A 22,523-nucleotide genomic window follows, 5' to 3' on the forward strand; every position below is an offset into this window, starting at 1 on the left:
TTACTCTCACTTTGAAGAAGTCCTTGGTGAGCTGCATACACTTTCTTTTTTTCCAGGCCGTTTTGCAGAGTAGAGATAGGAAAGAAATCAGTGGCAGAGCAGTTACTTTCTGGCTGGTCTCAGACAGCAGTTTCGGTTAGGCTTCTCTACAACTCTGGAGCCAGAAGAAACCCCCACTTCTTCCTCCTCGAGTGTTTGCCAGAGCTCTGGGGAGTAATCAGATGCCTGTGGTTTCAACAAAGGCCAGAATCTAGATGTGGCTTTCTGGTCTTCAGGAGGCAGTGGATAGAGTAGGCATCCCAGTGGGCCAGGATGCTGAGCTTGCTTTCCTTCGTGTCTGCTCATGTGTGACATAGGCCTGGCGCAGTCAGTTGCTAAGACTGCCAGGCATACTGCTAGCTAGCGGGTGGGCGCTCAGCTGTAGCAGCTCCAGTGAACGTTACTTAGTGTTGTGTTTGCCCCTGCCTCTAGTGGGAGGTGATATGTTGGGCCTCTTGCCTGCTTACTTACCTGCAGAGGAACCCATTGCCTTGACCAGCTTTCTCTGGGGCTGCTGGACAGCGTTTGCAGGTCAAGGTCTTCCAGGCTCCGAGGACAAAGGAGTAGCTTACAGCGGTTATGTTTGCTTTCTTATCTGTTCGTTCCCACATAGCTCTGCCTGCAGCTTCCAGAATGCCCTATTATGCTGATCTGGTCGGCACGACTTAGAGCTGGGTGAGAGGGCCTTCCAGGTCACTCGGACCTACAGGCCGCGTCTTCTCACGTGTCACCACCTTTCCCTGGCCCATGTGAGCATTGGGAATAGCTTCTTGAGGCAGTAGCTTTCCTCGGCATCCCCTACATCGTGGTACTTTTCTGATTGCCTAAGATGACATAGTATACTCTAGCATACTATAATAGGAACACTGCTTTCAGTTGGAAGAGACTGTTCCAATGACCATTTGTTTTAAAGATTTTATTATTTTTAAGTGTGTGTGTGTGTGTGTGTGTGTGTGTGATCATGGAGCCCAGAAGAGGGCATTAGGTTCCCTGGAGCTAGAGGTACTGTGAGCTGCCCTGACTCAGGTCCTCTGACAGAGTTGTACATGTTCTCAACTGCTAAGTTCTCTCTCCAGGCCCTCCAGCGGCCTTTAAAAACCACTGCCGGGTTTGCTAAGGCAGGCAGATGCTCTCTGAAGCATTGTGCCAAGACTTTCAAAAGCCCCTTCACACCATTCGCTAGCCATTACAACTCACAGAGGGCAAGGGTCTCTCTCTCTCAAGGCAGTATGATGTTCCCGAGACATAGCATACGTAAGGGAGGGGTGGGTGTGGGGGAGAAAGCAGGGGGGACGACAGAGAAATAAGGAGCAGTCTGAAGTACAGAGCAGGTTATTTCAGTCTTGCCTCCATCCTGTCTGCCCAGGTCCTGGGCACATGGGTCTGATTTAGCCATTCCCTTTAATTTTGCCAAATGTGGAGATGCAAAAAGAAAGTCAGGATTGAAAAGAAGGTCCGTGAAGCTACAAAAGATCTTCCCCTCCCAGAGAAATGCTCATGCTGATAAAATCAGCAGACAGGATGCTGAAAAGCCATCCTGAGCCCAAGAGCCAAGGAAACCCGGCAGAGGCGCCTTGTCTCCTGGTCACAGGCACCCGGTTCATCCAAACCCCTGATTGAATGGCCCTGATGGCCCCAGAGTTCAGGCTAAGTCCTGAGCACTCGGAGCTAACAACGCAGCTTGTGGTCGTGGGAAGATGAGGTGGCCTTTTTCCCAGATTCTCTTGGCTGCTGCCTTGGTATTTGAATTCATGAATCGTCTCAGGTACTACAGCCAAGGCTCACAGAGAAATGCAACCTCAGCGGCTTCCTCCCCGGGATCTCACCCCACCCCAGGCTCTCAGCTACTGAAGGAACCTGCATTTCCTCTGCCCAGCTGGGGCTCTGGCTTCCTGTGTGCTCAACCTTCACTGTTTTCTTCCAGGGGCATTTGATGTGCTCAGGAAATTACACCAGACGGAAGATGGAGCGGCAATCAATTAAAAAAAAAAAAGAATTACGTTGCTAAGGAAAATTAATCTGGGCTTCGCACAAGAGTTGTTTGTGTACCATATGCCCTAATGTCCGTGGTACAATATATCTAATTTCTAGCTCTTTCCTCCTTATTTCAACAAGAAAGGAAATCGATTTTTAATCTTCTAGTTCCAGACATACTGATCGGAAGCAAAGATTGCCTTTACTTTTAACCTATTCTTCAGATACCACCCTCCCTCCTCTCCGCCAGGCTTCGTTTCTCCCGGTACTAGTTTAGTATATTCACTGTGCATGACTCATGAAGCTGCAGCCTGATTGGACGAAAACCAAGCAGCATCCCCCCCACCCCACCCCACCCCAACCGGTCAGTCAATTGCAGCTATTCTCGGCTCCATTCACAGATTTATTAGCTCTCACACAACGAGGGAAATTCATTCGGCTAAGTTCATTCATAAAAATTTCAACAGCTTGCGTATCATCCGCTCAGCTCAGTGTTCTGCTGTGAACAGGCTCCTGAAGGAGACTGCAGAAGAGTCTGGGAGGGAAGGGCGCCCTGGGAAGGGGTGGGCCGGCCGGGATCGGACTGAGCTGCACCGAGGATGCCCGGACCTCAAGCAGGAGGAACAATGCGGACCAGCGCCCGTCGCTAGGACTCCTGGCTGGTGGCCCAGAACCAAGATCCTCCGAGAGAGGGCAGCCGTCATAACCCCAGCCCATACAGAAGGGCCTTTGACTCTGATGTGCTTTTTTTATTTTTCCCTTTGAAATGAGCAATCACGGGAACACATAAAGGGTTAATGGGCCAGTCGCTGCCCCGCCCCGTGGGAGCTGGAGGGAGCAGGTTTGAAAGTTCCTGTGCTCAGAGGGAAGGAGGGTAAATCTTTCTGCTAGGGCTTGAGGCTTGGTGGCACCGCTACCCCAGCCTGGGGGGACTCCCTGTAGAGGATCCCCTGGGGCCTCTGCCAGGGTCGGGAAGGGACTACCATCAGAGCCGAGAGGCAACTTCCAGGGCTATCATCCTTGAAGAGTCAGGGACCCGGGCGGGTGGCCGCCAGAGCAGAAGTCAAAGGTGGCTGTGCTTGTGGGTCTACCGGACAGCGAAGCAGTTTAGGCTTCGGTGCCCTGTCTCAGCACTTCAAGGCTATGCGAGAACGCGGCCAGGACAGTCAAGCAGGACTCGCTCTGTATGTAGGACTCTTTGGGCACCTGGGGATGCTTCACAGGGCCAAGTACAGCCGCTTTCGGAACGAGTCCATCACGTCTTTGGATGAAGGGAGCCCCGGAGGCTCGGTTGGAAACAAGGGCTCATCTCCTCCTCCCTACCCAGCCCTGGCCCCTCACCTGCCGGCTGAAGATGCCACTGTGCCCACCCAGGAGAGCCCCACTGCGCTGTGCACCTTGATCCCCCGTATGGCAAGCATGAAGCTGGCCAACCCAGTCACTTTTCTGAGTCTGAAAACCTTTTGCCTGGGTACCAAAGAGGTGCCCAGGCTGAAGCTCCAAGAGAGCCAGGATCAGGCTCCAAGCAGTCCAGCCTCCCCAGAAACCAGCCTAAACAGGACTGGGCCTGCTCCTACACAGCATCCGGACCAGGTGGGACACAGGGCAACCCCCTTGCCTCCTGATGCTTGCCCATTGCCTGACCCTGGACAACCAACCCCCAGGAGCAGGCAGGACAAGCATTCTCCGCAGCACCTGTTGGGGTCCGGTCTGAACTACTGTGTGAGGGTAAGTCTCTAACCTAATGTCTGTTCCCTGAGCACTGTCGGGACAGCAGCTTTGCCCTCTGCAGGGTCTTCACCTTTCCTGGCGGGGCTCTAGGTTGCAGGAGGACATACCTACCCTTGTATCCACCGAAGGGAGAATCGGCCTTACAGATTTGCCACAGGGACCTGACATCTACCAGAGTCAGACCCTCTTTGCTCCAAGGGTATGAGCCATTGCTGCTAACCGGTAGGCAGCTGTTGGTGCAGACATAGCCTCTCATAGAGACAGACAAAATGGCAACTTCTGGTCTTCTCTAGTCCAGGGTCAAGGATTTCCCGTTGGATTCATGGTTGAAACCTAATAGGTTATACTGGCTATTATACTTGAGGTGAACACAGTAGAGATTTCTGGGCTAAGAGAAGGGGATTGACTTGATTTATTTTTTTTAATGTGATATTTAACAAGCACTTCTGAAAGCCTGGCAAAGTCCCGAGTGTTATAGCCAGAGCTAGCCTTAACACTTGAGTACACAGGAAGAGGTAGTCCCAATCCTATGTTCTGGGTCTAAAGCCAGGGTCCTCACCGGCATTGTCTGCCTTTGCCAAACCCTGAGTAAGTAGAGGTGCAGCCTATGTCTTTTAGAGCTCAGATCTCAAGGTGCGCATGGCAGGAGGGTGATGCTCAGCAATGGATGTGGACTGTGAGAACCCTTGGGAAACTTGGGAAAGGGGGATGTAATGTAGGTGGTTTCTGAGATTCATGAGAATGTCAGATCTCCATGGTAGGAGATTTTTGAAAGGTGCAAGAGCAGGATCAAAGTCTCTGTGGGGCCTTCAGGGAAGCCGGGGGTTTGTCCTGGACAAACCTGTGAGAGAAGGGTGTGTGTGTGTGGGTGTGTGTGGGGGGAGGTGGGGGTGGCTAGTACATAGTCCTCAGGATCTGAACAAGTTAGAGCAGGGAAGAGACAATGTTCATCAAAGCTCCCCAAGGGCCAATGAAGAGCTTTATCCATTGGTGAGCAAGACTCATAGGTTAGCAAGCAAATCATGAATGTAACTTTAAAAAGATCCACCTGCTGGCTTATTTAGCTCCCGTGGGAGCAGGAAAGACACGCTTGAGACCAGTGAGAATGTTTGCTATTCTTCATGGAGGGTGCAGATGAGATAGGAGGAAGACTAGTGAATGAAGGGCAACTTCTAAAGTTAAGTCTTGAGTGACACTGGCAGTGCCAGAGACAGAAACAGAGTGAATTAGGAAAGGGGATTCCTAAGTTTACTTTTGATGTATCAGATTACAAAGTGATATCTAGAGGTGCTGCTACACAGGTAAGTGGTTCCCTTGGCTCAGCATTGAGCTTAAAAAGTCAGAACTGAAGATAGAAACTGGAGTGTGAGTACCTGTGTTGCAAACTGACCAGGTGGATCTTAAGGAAGGCTTAATGATGGATGCCGGGAGGGTTGCAAAGAGAACAGGCATTGGAGATGACTTGGTACAGCCCCTAAGGAAGATGAGCATGTGGAGCCCAGCTCGTGCCCTCCACAGGGAGGAGCACACCCTGGCTAGGGTTGCATGTTTGCAGAAAGTCCACAAGTGCTTTGCATTTGTCAAGCTGCAGGGTGCCAACCCTTCATGGTTTGGAGTGATTCCCAAACCTCTGCCCTTGGCACCTGCCCATTGGTTCAGATCCCTACCCTCTGCCCACTTTTCCTTCTGTCCTACACCCCCTGCTGGCTCCCCACACTCACATACCTGTGTAATTTTAAGTGTGAAGAGTTGCTGGGTGGTGTCCATTTTCCCTGGGAGGTCCCCTTAGCAGTGTTTCTGGGTTTTTAATGAAGAGACAAGCTATCTTTTCACAGTGCTAATAACTTACCCCAGGAGAAGTGCTGACCCCATGATCCAGATGAACTCACAATATTGTGATGTGTATCTCTGGTTTTAGCTGCCTTTTATAGATTATAACTTGAAAAACAAAAGGATTACATTTGTCATGTTATCAAGTTAAAATGTCTCTGAGGAAACTGAATTCCAAAGAAGTAATTTTTCAAGTCAGAAGGAGAGGGAGGTCTGGACTCAGGTCTGTCTCCTGTACACCATTCTTAGCTCTCTTCCCCCACAGGACCCCACCCTGGCTGGCCTTCTGTTCCTGAGAATTCTATTGGGGTGTGAACCAATTTTTAAAAACGAAGCATCAACCTCTTAATTTTCAGTGGAAATTGTTGTATTAGCGAGCTGCATCATGATGGCTGTATTCTTGTCTACAGGCACAAACATATGGAAGGTGTGAATAAAGGCTTGCTTGGGGCAATAGATTCAGGTCAGGGGATCAAGAGATGTCCTGAAACTCACGTAGACATGGGGCCAGGGAGGACTTAGGTGCAAATTTTATAGGTAAAAGATGCCCCTCATGTTCTGTCTCCTTACCCACATATGTGAGTATTGCCCTCTCCTCCCAGTCACCCATTTGTCTGACTTATACATATTGTGGACCAGTCCCATTGCAGCAACTGTTGTAGAAACTGGACATTGGTCAACAAAATAGACAAACTCTAAGCATGAGAGGGAGTCTCTGGGTATGGAGCTTTTAATAAATAGACAAGTCTCCTGTTAGTGATGCGGTGGAGAGAATGAGAGCAGGATCAACAGGAAGGAGACGTATCCTTTGGGTCAGAATCAGCACTGGGATGGCATCTTCATTCATTCTCCTACCTAAGTTAGGGTTGACTTTGGATTAAACAACCTTAAAAAACGATTCTTCTCATGGTCTTCACATGTAGAATTAGCAATGCTATCAACTTTTTTCTATGACTCCTAGGAGCCTATTTTTAAGGAATTTTGGTTTAGCTCAGCTTTTGATTCTCTTGGAAGGTGGCCTAATGACCCATTCTTTGTGAGATACCAAAGCAGGAACGGAACAACAAGGCTGTAGTCTGGTTAAAGTACCGGAGCGGGTGAAGTTCACTGTGTAGTGTCAAATGGTGACTTTTGTCTTCTGAGGTCTTCCCAAGGCACGTTAGTCATCGACAGATACTCATGTTCATCTCTGAGGTGCCCCGTACAACCTGCAGTGAGTGTGGGGACCAAAAAGAGCGAGCCCTGAGTTCTTGCACCAGCATCTAATTAATGGCCCCGGGCTCCTTCTCCAGTCTCTCTCCTTTAATGTTTTATTTCCCACCACTCTCTGACTCTAACATAAGTCAAATATAAGGCAGAAAGAAGAAGTAACCGGGAGACCTTGCTACTATCCTCTGCAGCAGACAGTTTTCTCTTAAACAGCCCTGAGTTGTGATGTCTGTGCATGATGGCTAGTAAGTAGCTGACTGACTCTCTCTCTCTCTCTCTCTCTCTCTCTCTCTCTCTCTCTCTCTCTCTCAGACACACACACACACTCACACGCTGCAGACATATTGCCTAGTTTATTGATGGGGCAAAGTAGGTGAAGAGCCATGACTTGCCGGAGAGGACTCTCCCACCCAGGTCAGCTCCTACACCTGGCTATGCTTTGACATGATTATAGACTCTGCACTTTGCCTCACCTCTCTCAACCATTGCCCCAAACTGGAATAGCTACCCAGGGCTCCTGTTGCAAGCGCCACAAACTGGGTGGTTTATGGAACAGAATTTTACTCTAGTTAAGGAATCAAGAAGCCTCAAGTGAAGACATTAGAAGGGCCAGTTCTCTACCAAGGCTCTGTGAGAGGTAGCCTTAATGAGTGCTAACAGTTCTTGGTGTTTTGTGATGACAGGTACATCTCTCTATTCTCAACCACTGTATTCATAGAGCAATATGCTTGGTGTCCATGGCCAAACCCTCTCCTTCAGGAACAGGAATAGCTGGATTAAGGCCTGCTCCAATCTGTGGGGGTGGGGCAGACTCATCTTAAACCCATGTCTGCTCCTCACATGGCCCTTCTTGCGTTCAGTGGCTCTACATGAGTTGAGGTACTCTTCCTTTCCTTTGTAAACATCACAGCCTGTCCCCCCCACCACCCTGAAGTCCCTTGTCCAAGAATGTGTCTGATTTGTGAGACAATAAGGTGACACTCTGAATCCTCTCTGTCTGAACTGGAGACAGTTCACAATACTGCCCTTGGTGTAACTCCTACTCCTGGGCTCCCTTACAAAGAAGGACTAGGAGTTACACCAAGGACAGTCCTCCCAGCTCCCAGCCCCAGCAGCACTCAGTGGCTCCCGGCCTCCGTTCTTGCTTATTTCTCCTGGTTCCCTGCATTAAACATGCTATTGCACATTGCCTCTACCGGGTGTGCTTTTGAAAATCAAAATGAAAACTTTTTTTCTTATGGGCAAATCATCTTAAAATAGTAGTAAAAAAGTAAAGGAGAGTGTGGAAGAGTGGTAAGGAGCCTGTATTAATCCATTTTCCATTGCTGTTAGATTTATCCAGTGTTGGAATATTATATAAAGAAAAGAGCCCGACAATTCATACTTTTGGAGGCTGTAAGTCTCCATCTATCTGGTCTCAGGTGAGGGCCCCTTGACTGTGTCATAATATGGTGAGAGAGGTTTTTGGAGAGACAAAAAGCCAGAACGATTCAGGGTCCAGACTTTCTCTTTTATAGCAACTCACTTTTGTGGGAACTAACTAGGGTGCTATGAGAACTTTCCAAGGGAATGCACCCAAAGGCCAAATTCTCTGTCCTCTCCTATTAGGTTCTAGCTTTCGGAGATACCATCAGCTCCTGACAGTGCCACACTAAGACCAAGCTTCAATACCTTAATCTTTGAGGACATATTTAAACCATATCCAAACCTTAGCAGACCCCAGAGAGCACTGGCTATGCCCAGACACTCTTGTTTAAGGAATGTTTTGAGGGTGGCATCTGTTCACATGTGTTCACATGGAACAGAGTGACACAGTGTGCCGGGATCCCTGGCAGCCATTTCCCATGGCTTCCTCTCACGTGCACACCTTCTACTCAACACCGTGCTACAAAAATGAACCACCTGTGGTTCCCAGCGCTCAGTCTAGCACCAGGAGAGTGGCCTGCATATTGTGCTTCACCAGTGGGTCAAGGAGGTTCTACCTGCTTCCACCCAGCTCCACTTACTCCCATTGGCTGTCTATACCCAAAGGTAGACAGTCTGTCTATGTTTGCACATCAGCCTGTGGCATGGTCATAGGAAGACATTTCCAACCTCGTTTATCTTTCATTTTTCCAAATGAGAAAGCCTGATAGACAAACAGAGATGCCTTTTTGAGTGACCATACTGGGGTTTCTTTTATGTAGTGGGACAAAGAGTAGTTGGGGACAGAACTGAGGGTGTGGGGACCCTGCCTCCTCCGTGGGAAGAGCCTTTGCTGTCCTATAAATGTTGCAGTGTCCTGGAACGGGTTGTCCACACTTCACAAAGAACTTGTGTGTCAGCAGCTACTTTGTGAATCAGTTGTCTAGGAGTGATAAAACTTTTAGAACAAATTTTGCTTTAAACTTGGTAAGATTTCTCATGTGGTCAGGGACAGAATAGAATGAGAAGAGAAAGAATGCAAAAGCTTTGCACAAACAAAACCTATCTCATCATGGGGAGGAGTGGACATTCAAAGGTATACTTGGGGCTAGCTGTGTGTGTGTTTGTGTGTGTGTGTGTGTGTGTGTGTGTGTGAGAGAGAGAGAGAGAGAGAGAGAGAGAGAGAGAGAGAGAGAGACTAAATTTGACCTTGGTACCTCACCATGTCCCTTCTCTTAGCCCAACCAGAACTTTCTCCCTAAGTCTCTGTGTCTTCTGTAAGAGTAGTCATCCACTGGTCTGCTCTGATCTGTCATAGCAATAAAGCAGAAACCTTCTGCACTGTGAAGATATTTATTAATGCTTCATTGTTTTATTTCTCAAAGTCTTCCAAGGAGTTCCTACATCTGTTAAAAATCTTGATTTCTAACCTACATCCTGGTCCAGAATAGAAGAGGCAGAGGCCCAGAAACCTGCATTTTGCTAAGCCCTCCACATGATTCCTGTGCTCATAAAACTGGAAAATGCTGACTCCAATGAGTGTTCACAGCCAGGGGTGATTTTATTTTTACCTCACAAGCCATTTGGCAATACCTGGAGATATTTTGGGTTATAACTGAGAGGGAAGCCTTAAGTGTTCAGATGCAGCCAAACATCTCTCAGTACACACCAGGCCCATAAGGGAGCCTGATGAGGCCTAACCGGCCAATAGCGCTGAGTCACTCAGAGAATGGGAATAAGCCTGGCTGTGGGTGAGGAGCTAATGATGAAAGAGGGAATAACCTAGGGATTCCTAGGAAGTGCAGCCTCCCATTTTATCTTCTTTCTCCTTTCCCAAACCCATACATTTTCTGGAATACGCACTTCCCCATTTTCTACTTTCTTCCCAGTGATACCCCGGCCCTCAGGATAGCAAGCACACTAGCTGCAAGATCAAGAGTGCCCACATTAGCAGCAGATTACTCCAAGGTAAATGGCATTTAATGGCTAGGTTGGTATGCAAGTCCCCATAGGTCTTACAGATGTGATCTTGTTGGAATAGGTGTGGGCTTGTTAAGCCTTTGGCGGGCCCAGTCTCTCTTGCTCTCTGCCTGTGGTTCAGGGTGTAGCAAGCTACTGCTCCAGTGCCACGAGCCCTGTCATGCTCCCCCCCATGCTCCCTGACATGACCACAGTGGACTAACCCCAAGATTCCTTGGTCATGGTGTCTCTTCACAGTCATAGAACAGTGGCTGAGATGGTTTGATAAAGGCCATGTCCTACCAGCCTTTAATTGGCCCCAGCACTTTAATAGGGCAACACATTCAAAGCTTAAACAACTAATTTACAGGCCCCAAACCTACTCTGAGGTTGGAGATTCCCTTTAGTGAAGAAGGCATGGCATAAAGCAAAAACCTTGAAGATCATGTGCTAAGGATAACAATAGATATTGGACTTTTCTCCCCAGCCACTATCATAGCCTGGGTTTCAATTGCTATGATGGAACACCATTATCAAAGCAAGTTTGGAGGACAGGGTTTATTTGGTTTACACTTCCACATTGTAGTTCATCATTGAAGGAAGGCAGGACAGAAACTCAAGCAGGGCCGGAACCTGGAGGCAGGAGCTGATGCAGAGGCCATGGAGAGGTGCTGTTTACTGGCTTGCTCTCCATGGCTTGATTAGCCTGCTTTCTTGTAGCATTCAGGACCATCAACCCAGGGATGGCACCACCCAAAATGGGCTGGGCCCTCTCCCATCAATTACTAATTAAGAAAATGTCCTATAACTGGATATTATGGAGGCATTTTTTTTCAGACCTTTAGCTTGTGTCAAGTTAACATAAAACTATCCATCACAGCATTAGAAAATAATTTGTTTGAGCTATTTATTGGAAAATGATTAAAAGCATTATTCAAACTTGGTTGAAGGTAGGTAGGAAGGTGGCTCAGTCAGCTAGGTGCCTGCCTTGCAAGCATGAGGACCTGAGTTCAGACCCCTAGGATTCAAGCAAAAAGCTGGGAGTGTCCTCACATAGGTATAACCCCATTTTGTGTGTGTGTGTGTGTGTGTGTGTGTGTGTGTGTGTGTGTGTGTGTGTATGGGTGTGTGTTGGGGAGGAAAATGGGTGGATTCCTCAGGCTGGTTGGTCAGCTACCCTAGCCGATCAGTGAATTTTTAAGTTCAGTGAGAGATTCTGTCTCAAAAATAAGGTGGAGAACAATAGTACACTGGACATTGATCTTGGTTGTCACAGACATACATGCACACCTGCATACACACACATTTCCCTCACCCATTCCTCTGTTGATGGGCACCTAGGTTAGTTCCATGCTGTTGTGCTCTAGGCTACAATAAGCACAATGTGCAAGTCTTTGTGATGTGTTGATTTGGAGTCCTTTGGTAAAAACCCAGGAGTGGTGTAGCTGGGTCATATGTGAGATCTGACTTTAGTTCTCAGAGGGGGCTCCACACTGATTTCCATAGGGGCTGACAAATGTCTAACCCCACCAGCGATGTATAAAGATTCCCTTTTGCCCACATCTTCACTAGCATTTGTGGTTGTTTTCTTTGTGACTGCCATTCTTACTGGAGTAAGGTGGAATCTAAATGTTGTCCGTATTTTTTATGATGGCTAGTGAGGTTGAATATTTATGGGCCATTTGTTTCCTCTTTTGAGACCTGTCTATTTCATTAGCTCATTTATTATTGAGTTATTTGAACTCTTGTTTAGCTTTCTTAGTTTTCTTCTATACTCTAGATATTAGCCTGCTATACATTTATAAATAGCAAAGTTTTTCTTTCATTCTGTATGCTGACCCCTCATTCAATCAACTGTTTCCTTTCCTGAGTAGAAGCGTTTCTGTTTCATGGGGTGCAGTTTGCCATTTATCACATTATTTCCTGAATGACTGGAGGCCTGTTCATAGGTCCTTGCCTATGCCTATATCTTGAAGTGCTTTCCTGTGTGGTAGTTCCAGAGTTTTGGGTTTTGCTTGCATGGAGGCTTTTGGTCTATTTGGAGTTGATTTTGTGTGGAGTGGGAGATGTGGATCTAGTCTCAAAACTCTACGTGTGGATGCCCTGCTTTCACACCCTGTTTGCTGAAGACACCGTCTTTTCCCCAGTGTATATTTTTGGCATCTTTGTCAAAAATCAGGTGGCTGTAGCTGTGTGGGTTAATATCTGGCGCTTCTACTCCATGGATTTACATGCCTGCCTTTGTGCCACAACTAAGCTGTTTTTACTCTGATGGTCTGTAGTATACCTTGAAATCAGCTGTGGCCACACCTCCCACATCATCCTTTTTTTTGCTCAGAAATGCTTTGGTTATCCCAAATTCTTTTCGGTTCCACAGGAATTTTAAGATTTTTTTCCCCCTGTTTCTGTGAAGAGTGGTTTTGAATTTATTATGATGGGAGGCTCCTGGTTTCACTGATAATTTTCTATCCTGCCACTTTGATGAAAGTGTTCATCTGACCTAACAGTTTCTTGGTGGTCTTTATGGTCTCTAATGTACAGAATCATACCCGAAAATAAGGTGCCGGACGTTCCCTGGGGAGGACGGAGATGCCGGCGAATGAAGTGGGGACACCAGCGGGAGAAGAAGCATCAAGAGGGAGGTTTCATTTCAGACAGGTAGAACTGGGTGTGGCAGTCATCCAGAGAAGAGGGAGGTGACCAGCGGCAGGCAGAGTGTGGAGAACATCTGTCGTGTGCTATGCTTTGTAGTCAGAGGCCAGTCATCTTTACCTGGCAACTGTCCCACTAAATGGAGTGACTGTAGATGATTCCAAAGAGTGGTGAAGACAGGAGAGCATCTTCATGCTCCCACAGCAGAAGCAGTTTCTCTGATACCCTTGAGACCTGAAAAGAAAATGTTACATATATAATTCTGACACATGGGTAACTTATGTAAGTACACACTTGTGCTGCGAACTCAAGGACCTTTATTTGAATGCCACATGCAATGATTCATATTCTTTTTCATTCGTTTTGAGTAAATTCTGCCCACAGCATCCCATCTGCATTACACATCTTCGGTTCTCTAAAGTGAAAGAGCTCTTGCAGAGATCTTCAAAGCAGATGAGGGCTGAACCCCGCTTCATGCTTTATTATACTTTTGAGTGGTCTTAGCTACCTCCAGCTTAACATTATTTTTTAAAAGCAATCTGCCATCACAAAGTTTTTTTTAAACCAAGCTTTTGACCTATTTTCATAGAATGACTTAATATATATAAAATTTTATTATATTATTAAATTACATTATTAATAATATAATATTAATATATATATACATACATATATAAATTATCGCTAAACGAAGATGTGTGGCACAAGCACAGAAGATTTCCTGCGAGCCCACAGTTCACAGCCAAAGATGCAAGTCTGGTGATACATTTCTGTGTAGATGTAGACACAGCAGAACCTGCTCAATGCAACAGGTTGGGAAGGGCAAACCTAGTCACCCAGTCAGGGAATTTTTTTGTAGTGTTGCATGCTAGCAATTTCATCATATGATTTGTTGACATGGTTCACAAGGCACTTGTAGCTTTTGTCACGATGTGCGTTGCCCCATAGCTGTGTTCCATGGCTCATTGAGGGCCTGCCTCTTTATTTAGGAGCTATAGGTTTGCTTTGAGCTTACTAATTTTACCTTCTGCCATCTGATAGGCAATTCCTGATGTTTGTTTTTTCTCTGTGATAGCCTTGTGTCTCTTGGGATGCCCATTATGTCTCCACAGCATTTTGTAGACATTAACTAAATTTGGATAAAGTTTATTAAGAAGGCATAATGTGTTCTCAACAGTTTTTGCCTTTTGGAGAATATACTTTTCTCAGGAAGGGCAATGTTAGCAATTAGTAACACCATGTAGCGAAGAATCAGTCCTTCCCAGAGATAAGTACTCTACACGGTTACCAATCCCAAATGGTCAGTCCTAGTGTGTGTGTGTGTGTGTGCATGCGTGCATGTGTGTATGTGTGTGTGTGCAATATTAAAACAAATGCCCTTTAGCAAAAAAACCAATTTGCTTTTCTTTCTGTTTGTTAAAACCCAAGCTACTTTACCCCATCATGTGGATATACGTTAGCTCATCTTTACCCCAGTGCTCCAGCTGTTGGCACAGACATTGGGCTCCTAGTGAAGAAGATGTGGTCTCACTTAGCTAACAAAAGAAGGCAAAGGGTGACAATGATACTAGCTTTTTTCTCTTTCTTTCTTTCTTTCCTTTTTTTTTTTCTTTACTAAGTTTTCCATTGTTGTGTTTCTCTGAAATGTCAAGGTGGCTGGGTGGGTGGGGCTGTTAGTGGATTTTCTTTCCCACCAGCCAGTTCCCAAATAACCAACATGGAGACAATATTAATTACAAATGCTCTGCCAATACCTCAGGCTTGTTACTAACTCTTACATTTAAATTAACCCATATATCTTATCTATGCTTTGCTGTGTGGCTTGGTACCTTTTCTCAGTATGACATGTTCATTTCTTCTCTCTGCATCTGCTGGTGACTTCAGACTCTGCCCTTCTTTCTAGAACTCTCAGTTTGGCTCTCCTGCCTTGCCTTATCCTATCCAACTATTGGCCAGTCAGCTTCTTTAGTAAACCAATTACAGTGACATAGATTCACACAGTTTATAGGAATAGTCCACATCTCTCCCCCCCTTTTTTTCAAGACAGGGTTTCTCTGTGACTTTGAAGGCTGTCCTGGAATTAGCTCAGTAGACCAGGCTGGCCTCGAACTCAACAGAGATCCACCTGCCTCTGCCTCCCAAGTGCTGGGATTAAAGGCGTGTGCCACCAACACCTGGCTCATTTCCCCCTTTTTGTCTAATGAAAAATGAAGGTTTTAATTTTAACAGCAAAATTATATACAACAAAAACAATTATCAAGCAAATTGCAACTACAATACCTAGTTCATTTGTATTTGACAAAATTAAAGAAAATATATTCTATTATCAATTTTATCTTTTTGGCTTTAAAGTTTTATACCTAATTTATCTTTTATCATAACTAAGATTATCTAGTCTTCAACATCATCAAAGCCCCCAGAAGTGTGAAATGTTACCTAATGACAGAGACATCTGGTTGTCTGCCCAGTCACCCTAAGTTTTCCTGTAATTTGGAGTATCTATTTTTGGCCTTTAGGCCTAGAATATCTGACGGAATTTTCTCTGCAGCAGGAAAATTTGAAGGACTGTACTACCTAGTCTTTGCAAAGTATAGCAAAAGAAAGCAATTGCTTTCTTTTGTGTCTCGCTTTTACAGTTTGGATAGTATACTGAAACTGAAGCAAGGACAGTTTCTTTGCCCAAATGACTAGTCCTGCCAAAAAGAAAGCAAACTCCATATGGAGTTTCTTCGATGTCCATCATCTTCTCTGAAATAAATTGGTGCTGCCAGGAGCAGGTATGCTTGTTGTCTTGAAAAGCCTTAGGTTATTAAATATATTAAATGCCATGTTCTGTAGGTCTTTGAAGTGTTTGCAGACAACCTATTTATCCGAATATATCTGTGTATGACCTTGACCTTGAAAATATGCCTAATATGACTATAAGTTTGACTATTATAGATGACTATTAATCTGTATTTCTTAATTATATATGACATTTTAAAATGAGCTGCATAAATATAATACTCCAAACAAGAGTAGAAATATACATTTAATACAACAAAATTAAAATTTGTATCAATATACCAAAATCCATATCAATGTGAAATATTTAAGACTAGTAGTTTTTTTATTTTTTATTTTTAAAAGTAGATTCAATAATCTAACCTTTTATCCTATTTTTATATCCTTCATTTTCTTTTCAGAAAGAGAACCCTGAGAACTAATTTTTTTGTTTGTTTTTTTGACCATTATCAATAACAAATTGTAACCAACCCCCCTTAAATGATAACAAACATTTATAACCACCACCAGCTGCAGAGGATGGATTACAGGGGCACTGGTTGAAGACATTGTGAGAGTAATGGATTTCACCAAGACAGAGAGTTGAGTTCCCTCATTTGCTTGGTTAGAAAATGTTCACAGGTGAATAGATCAGGATGTCAAGGTTGTCACAAAGTTGTCAGCTCAAGCTCCTTCCATCTTTCTGTTTGGTCATCCTTAACACATCCTTGGGAACTCTCAAGATTGCAGCATTGCTCCTGGAACACCCACCACCACATGTGTTTTCTAGGTAGTAGGAAAAAGGAAGGGTGAAGGCAAAACGGTACACCTTTTGGCTGGCTGAGTTAGCTGCCTTTTAAGTAATTCCCCTTCAAGTCCACCTAATATCATCCTCCCACATTCACATTTGTCTTGTGGTTTTGAGAGAGGAAGCTGGAAATGGCTGTTTTAAAACTGGATACATTTGAGGGTACATTTCTTATTCATATAGAATTCAAAAAAATATTGAATATAGGGATGGGAGTATGGCTCAGTAGTGGAGTGCTTGCCTAGTTGAAGTGCATAAAGCCCTAGGTTCATCCCCTGTACCACACATACATGCATAAGCTTGTAGACATATGCACATGCATGTAAACACACACACACACTGAAAACACAGAAGTAAAGAATAGAACAGCAGTTTCCATGATAAGGAAGGCCAGAGACAGGGAGATATAGGTCAAGGATACAAATTTTTGGCCCAGCATGATGACTAGGTCTAAAGCTCTAGCATTCAGCACAGTGCCAAAGTTAGTAATTTCAGATTGGATTCTGAAAATTTGCTCAGGGGGTAGATTTCCGATGCTCTTATGAAATATACAGAAATGTTGCCCACAAGGGTAATCTTTTAGTCGTGCTGCACTGGCTGTCTCAGTTTTTCAGTGGGAGGGTCACAAGACTTTCAGCATAGGGTACTTCAGAAGAATGTTACAGGAAAGGATTCAGTGAGCAAGCCATCTTCGGAGGTCACAGGAGTGCCTGGCTTACACCCCGAGTGCTACCACCCACCTGTCACGGTTCCCATTGTTTTATTCATGAATGCCAGCAGCCAGGGATCATAGCTATAGGCTTGCACTGTAGGAGTTTGGGGAAGGAAGGAAACTGCCTGACTTCCATGGGAGTCAAGTTTGAGATGCACTCTTCATTCGGTAGACTCCCTGAGTTCTCTCGGGTCCTAGGGTTGTACTTGGCATGCCTTTTGTGTTAGCTACTCTTTCCAAGGCTATGACAAAACGCCAGACATAAGTGACTGAGAGAAGAAGGGTTCATTTGAGCTCACCATTGAAAAAGGGCTCACCATTGTGGCAGGAAGGCATGGTGGAAGGGGCATGAAGCTGCTGGCCACGTCGTGTCCAAGGATAGGAAGCAGACAGGCTCAGATCACTTCCTCACTCCGCCCTTTGCACTGAGTCCTGGACGCCAGCCCCTGGGATGCTATTGCCATATTTGCTGGTGGGCGCCTTCACAGTTAAACCTCTTTGCAAACCCTCTCACAGACAAGCACAGAGGTGTGTCTCCTGGGTGATTCTGAATCCAAACAAATTGTCACTGATCACCAATCGCCACCACACACCTGTACTATTGACAACTTACACTGAATTATGTTCCTACAAAGTTATTGCTCCATGTCATGGCTGGTAATGACAATGATCCACCTCACACTAAGGGACTTTAAAAGAGATGAGAAGGGCAGAGCCTGGTGGTGGGAGGCAGGAGGATCTCTGTGAGTTCCAGGACACCCTGGCCTCCCTAGGAAGTTCCGGGCCAGCCATGGCTATATAGTGATTCCGTCTCAGAAAAGACAATAAAAACAAAACAAAATAGAAACTCCTAAACACACAACCAAACAAAAGGATATAGAGAACTTTCTTGTACCTTTTTTTTTTTTATCTTCAGCTAAAAATGCTGTTTTTTCTCCCTTGAAGGAGTACAAGCCATAAATATACAATTGAATCTAAGGTCCTATTTGAGAGTCATTCTAAGGCAGTGACCTAATAGTGGGCATTATTTAAGTCCGAATCACAATTGTAAAGTAGACTCATCGGGAACTTCCTGTCTATGTTAAATGTACAACTTGACAAACAGCCATGCTCAGTTACAACATGATGTTGGTGATCTTCTTACCATCACTTTCTGACTCAAAATGAGGTTTTTGTTTATTTGTTGTGTGTGTGTGTGAGTGTGCTCATACCTACACCCTAGCATGTGTGTGCTCAAAGAAGTTAGTGGAAAATTCTCTCCCTCCTTCTGCTGTGTGCGTCCTCCTGGAGACTGAACTCAGGTTGTTAGAATTGGTTTCTAGAGCCTTCACCTGCTGAGCCACCTCAGGCCCAATACTGTTTATTTTTTAAACACTGACTAGCAAGATTGCCCTCTCTGAAATGCCATCACAGAGAGCCTTTGGTCTAATCCTGGAACAACAGCTGTGGCTGTCGAAGGCCTGGTCCTGCTATCACTTTTCACAGCAGCTTTTGGACTTAAACCCAAACAGAGGCTCTGACCCGGTTCCTCTGAAGAGGAAAGCTTCTCTGAAAGCTACCCAGACATACAGAAAGCTGTCTGATTCAGGAACTAGGTTGAACCCAACTCATTATTAAATATGATCTATCTGAATTAGTCCTTGAGAGCTTTGCAAATGTTTCCACTCTTGCCTCGCCCAGGGACTGTGAACTTACAGATGTCTCTCCTCTTTCCAGTGATTGCCAGTCTTGTCACTGAGCATGCTCAAGCCTATACTACCCTTAAATCACTCTTCTCCTTAGCTGATTCTTTTCTTGTATTTTGAAATACAGATCTCTACAAGCAGAAACAAAACAAAATCCTGGTGTTTAGTGAGCTTGTCTCTGTCTCCCCTTAGCTTAGACAAACCATGATAATTTTGTTGATGAGAAGTAGAGCAGTTGGAACGGATGATCTGGGAGATTCTTCCAAGCTCAGGGTTTCTTTCAGCCTACCACCAGGATCAGACCCACTACAGAACTGTTGTGGGATATTTGATCACACTGTGACACTCCAAGACTGTTAATAAAGTTAACCTTGAACCAGGGGGCAGAGTCAATGACTGTTAACTGAATTATGATAGAGGAGGACAGGAAGGAATAGGGAGGGGCTTAGAAAGATTCACTTTTTTTTTTTTTTTAAATCTGGGAAGTGTGGCAAGAAAGGGTCAGCTGATCATTCCTTTGCTGCTTTCTTGATCTATGAGGCTTTTACCCCAATATCTGACTCCGGAGTTTTTACTTATAATAGAACAATTTAGATAGATGCTTCACAGGACACTTGCACTTCATTTAAGAAGAAACACAGTGACAGATGATGCATGCCTGGGATGCAGCTGTTTCTTTTTTCAGAGATATTAGCTAAACTGAAGACTAGGTGGGTGTCATCTGGCACTTCAGTGGTAGACCTACTAGCGTGAGGAGTAGTCTCAGCACTGTGAGGCTAGCCATCTGTGTAGCCCTTTTATGCTTGAACTTGGAGGGAAGACAGCATGGCTCTTTGAACTCATGCTCTACCAGGGACACCATATTTCATTATAACCCAGCAACAGATAATAAATAATTTGGTTTTCTGATTGTCCCTTTTCAGTGACACCTAACTAAGTAGCAGTCATAGTTGTTTGTTTGTTTGTTTGGGTGTGGTTTTTGTTGTTGTTTGTTTGTTTTTAGGTTTTGTTTTTGTTTTTGAGACAAGGTGTAAGCTAGGCTGGTCTGGAACTCAGACAGATATGCCTGCCTTTGCATCTTGAATGCTGGGATTAAAAGCATACACCACCATGCCTGATGTAGTGACAGTGTAATTTAGCTATATCTACTTCCAGCTGAGGCTTCATATTTTTTTTACTGAGTGCAGGATTCAATACAACTGAATGGGCAGAAGCAATGTTTTTGTAAGTGGAAGGCTCTTGAAGGTCAAGGGTACAGACACTCTGGACAGGAAAGGACAATGGAAGAGATTACTGGCACTCCTCACATCCCCTTTGCATTGAGCAAGACTGACAGATGTTTGTGAGCACACAGGGTTTTTGTTTTTGTTGGTTTACATCATTGATGCAACCATATACTCTAGGTTCTCGCTTCTCAAGACTGAGTCACATTTGTGAATGGAGGGCATAGTTTTTTCAAGAATTGGGAAATAGACTTATTCTATTTATAGAATAGAATTGAGAAATAATGTCATAAAAATGATGCTCCACTTTAAGTAGATTATGGGTTGTCAGGAGAGATCATACAGACACATCATTATTAGGTTACATTATATCCTAACTTAATTAAACATGTATATAAAATATAATTGGTAGGTCATTCATTAAGCCATTGGAATGATTGAGAGTTGTGGTGTTACCTTGACTACAGAAGCAACAGCAGTGAAGCCGTGACCAAAAACAAACAAACAAAAGCCATGGTGGACACACTGGACCACTGGACAATAGTCACTCAATTTCTCTGTCTACACTCTTTAGCATCCTCATTGACACTGCCTCTAGGCCCGCCTCTCTGCATCTCTATAATGGGCCACACAAGGTGCCAGTGCTTTACATGTGGGCCCAGCAAGCTTAGATTCCCAGTGGCAGGTCCAAGAGTCACACTGAGTATCTGAATTACGTGCTGCTGGCTTTTTGCCTAGCCTTTCAGTGCAAAGGACGTCCAGCAGGCCTCTCCTGGGGAACAGATTAACTTCCGTGAGTTGCTGTTTTCCATCTCATTTATGATTCATGACCCAGGCTATATTTTTAGCTTTTATTTATTTGGGTCTAAGAAGTGGGTTGGAAGGAGATGTAGTTTAGAATCTCACAGAAGAATGAGGAGAAACTGGTATCACATTTAAGCTAGGGTTGGCTGAAGTTTGGTAATAATAATCAAACATTCAACAAATGTTCAGGAAGCCCACTGGACGCTGTGGTTCCACACTGTTGAAGCCTCAGCTTCCACACCCTAAGTGTCAAACAATTCATCATGAATGTATTGCTTTGTTTTGTTGAGACAGGGTTTCTCTGTGTAGTCCTGGTTGTCCTGTAACTGACTCTGTAGTCTAGGCTGGCCTTGAATTCAGAGATCTGCCTACCTCTGTTACCTCAGTGCTGGGATTAAAAGTGTGCATCACCACATCCGATTTGGAAAGGAATGTATTATAATCCCTGCTGATACTCCCTGTCGCATCTCCAGACTTGAGTCTCACTGCAGTACTTGGAGTTGTGTAGCACCCCTTATTCTTGCCCTGTGCTCACTGCCTGGTGACCCTTCTTCCAGCCTTCCCAGCTTCCTGACTCCAGTCACATCCCCTTTTCTGGGAAATCTTCCCTGACTCCCTGAAGCCATTTAGCTGAAGCTCCTCCTACCTCGCAGCCCCACAGCTCTGCAATTGGCTGTTATCACATCTCTATAGAAAGTGCTCTTGACTGACTTCCCTTCACAGTAGCTGAGGTGTTTTCATCAGCTCTCCAAACTAAGCAGGAGGAATTGGAGATGTTCAAGAAGAACACATTGACTACTGTTCGCTGAAGCCTCTCCATAGGCCAAACACGGTTAGTAAGTACACGCAAAGCTCTGATCAAACCCAAGCATGTCTGATGAGTTTTTGATGTCCAAACTCTTAGGCTCTGTGAGGTTCTCACTTCCCATTTCACGTTGACCCTGGCAGGTAACAGGTCAGCGCAGGTTTCACAGCGCAGAATCCACAGGAGGTTGTCAGAGGCTCTGTTCCATATCATCCCCACTCAACCGCCTGGGCCGACAGTAACTTCCCATAATAAGAGGAAATAGGGCAGATCACTGTTGTGCTGTGTCGTCTACCAAAAGAGGAGCCGTGTCCAACTTCAAAGAGGCTAACAGAGTAAAATCCATATCCAGGGAAGGGGAAAGTGGGAAATGTTTTTGGATTAGCACTAATGGCTCGCACATATACAAAAGAAAGCTGCAGAGGAAGCAGAAAAATCACAACAAAAGAAGGAGACTATGTCTAGAGGAATGAGGGTCTTCAGGGGGTAAGAAAGGCCCGCCCCTCTAACCACAGTCCTCTGATTTAGCAGCTGCTGGCACTAATTATTCAGCTGCCCCCCCTTAAATTAGAGCTTCTAAAGCTCTTCCTCGTGTGAATGTATTAATTCTTTGACACACTGGGGGATTCCCCTGCCCCCATCAGGAGAAAGCAATCAACGGATAGGGCAAAAGTGAACCTAAGTGGGGCAGGCTTTGCAAGCCAGGATCTCAAGTCACGTTCCCATTATGAGCCACCAGGCCCAGAAGGCTGGAGAATTCTCCTGGAACAAGAGACTAGCATTCGTGGTCTCCTTGGATAGGCCTTTACACATCGATAAAATCTCTTAACAGCTGCTTAGAAGGCTTGGGCAGGGTGTCACAAAGACTTGCTTAAAGGTATCCGTTGCAACTTTTGAATTTTAATTTGGAAATTAAAGCCACTGA

At 45.1% G+C, this 22,523-nt stretch overlaps 1 protein-coding gene across 1 annotated transcript in view; it reads left to right on the plus strand.

The window, feature by feature from the left end:
- Positions 1-2,971: 2,971 nt before the first annotated feature.
- Shc4 (SHC adaptor protein 4) overlaps positions 2,972-22,523 on the plus strand; it is a 98,081-nt gene continuing 78,529 nt past the window's right edge. The window contains exon 1 of the mRNA XM_051183501.1: positions 2,972-3,741. Within this exon, the coding sequence (XP_051039458.1) occupies positions 3,157-3,741 (585 nt within the window). The 5' untranslated portion in view covers positions 2,972-3,156. The remainder of the gene's footprint in view (positions 3,742-22,523) is intronic.

The sequence above is a fragment of the Phodopus roborovskii genome, unplaced genomic scaffold (assembly GCF_943737965.1).
Source record: "Phodopus roborovskii unplaced genomic scaffold, PHOROB, whole genome shotgun sequence".
Lineage (NCBI taxonomy): Eukaryota > Metazoa > Chordata > Mammalia > Rodentia > Cricetidae > Phodopus > Phodopus roborovskii.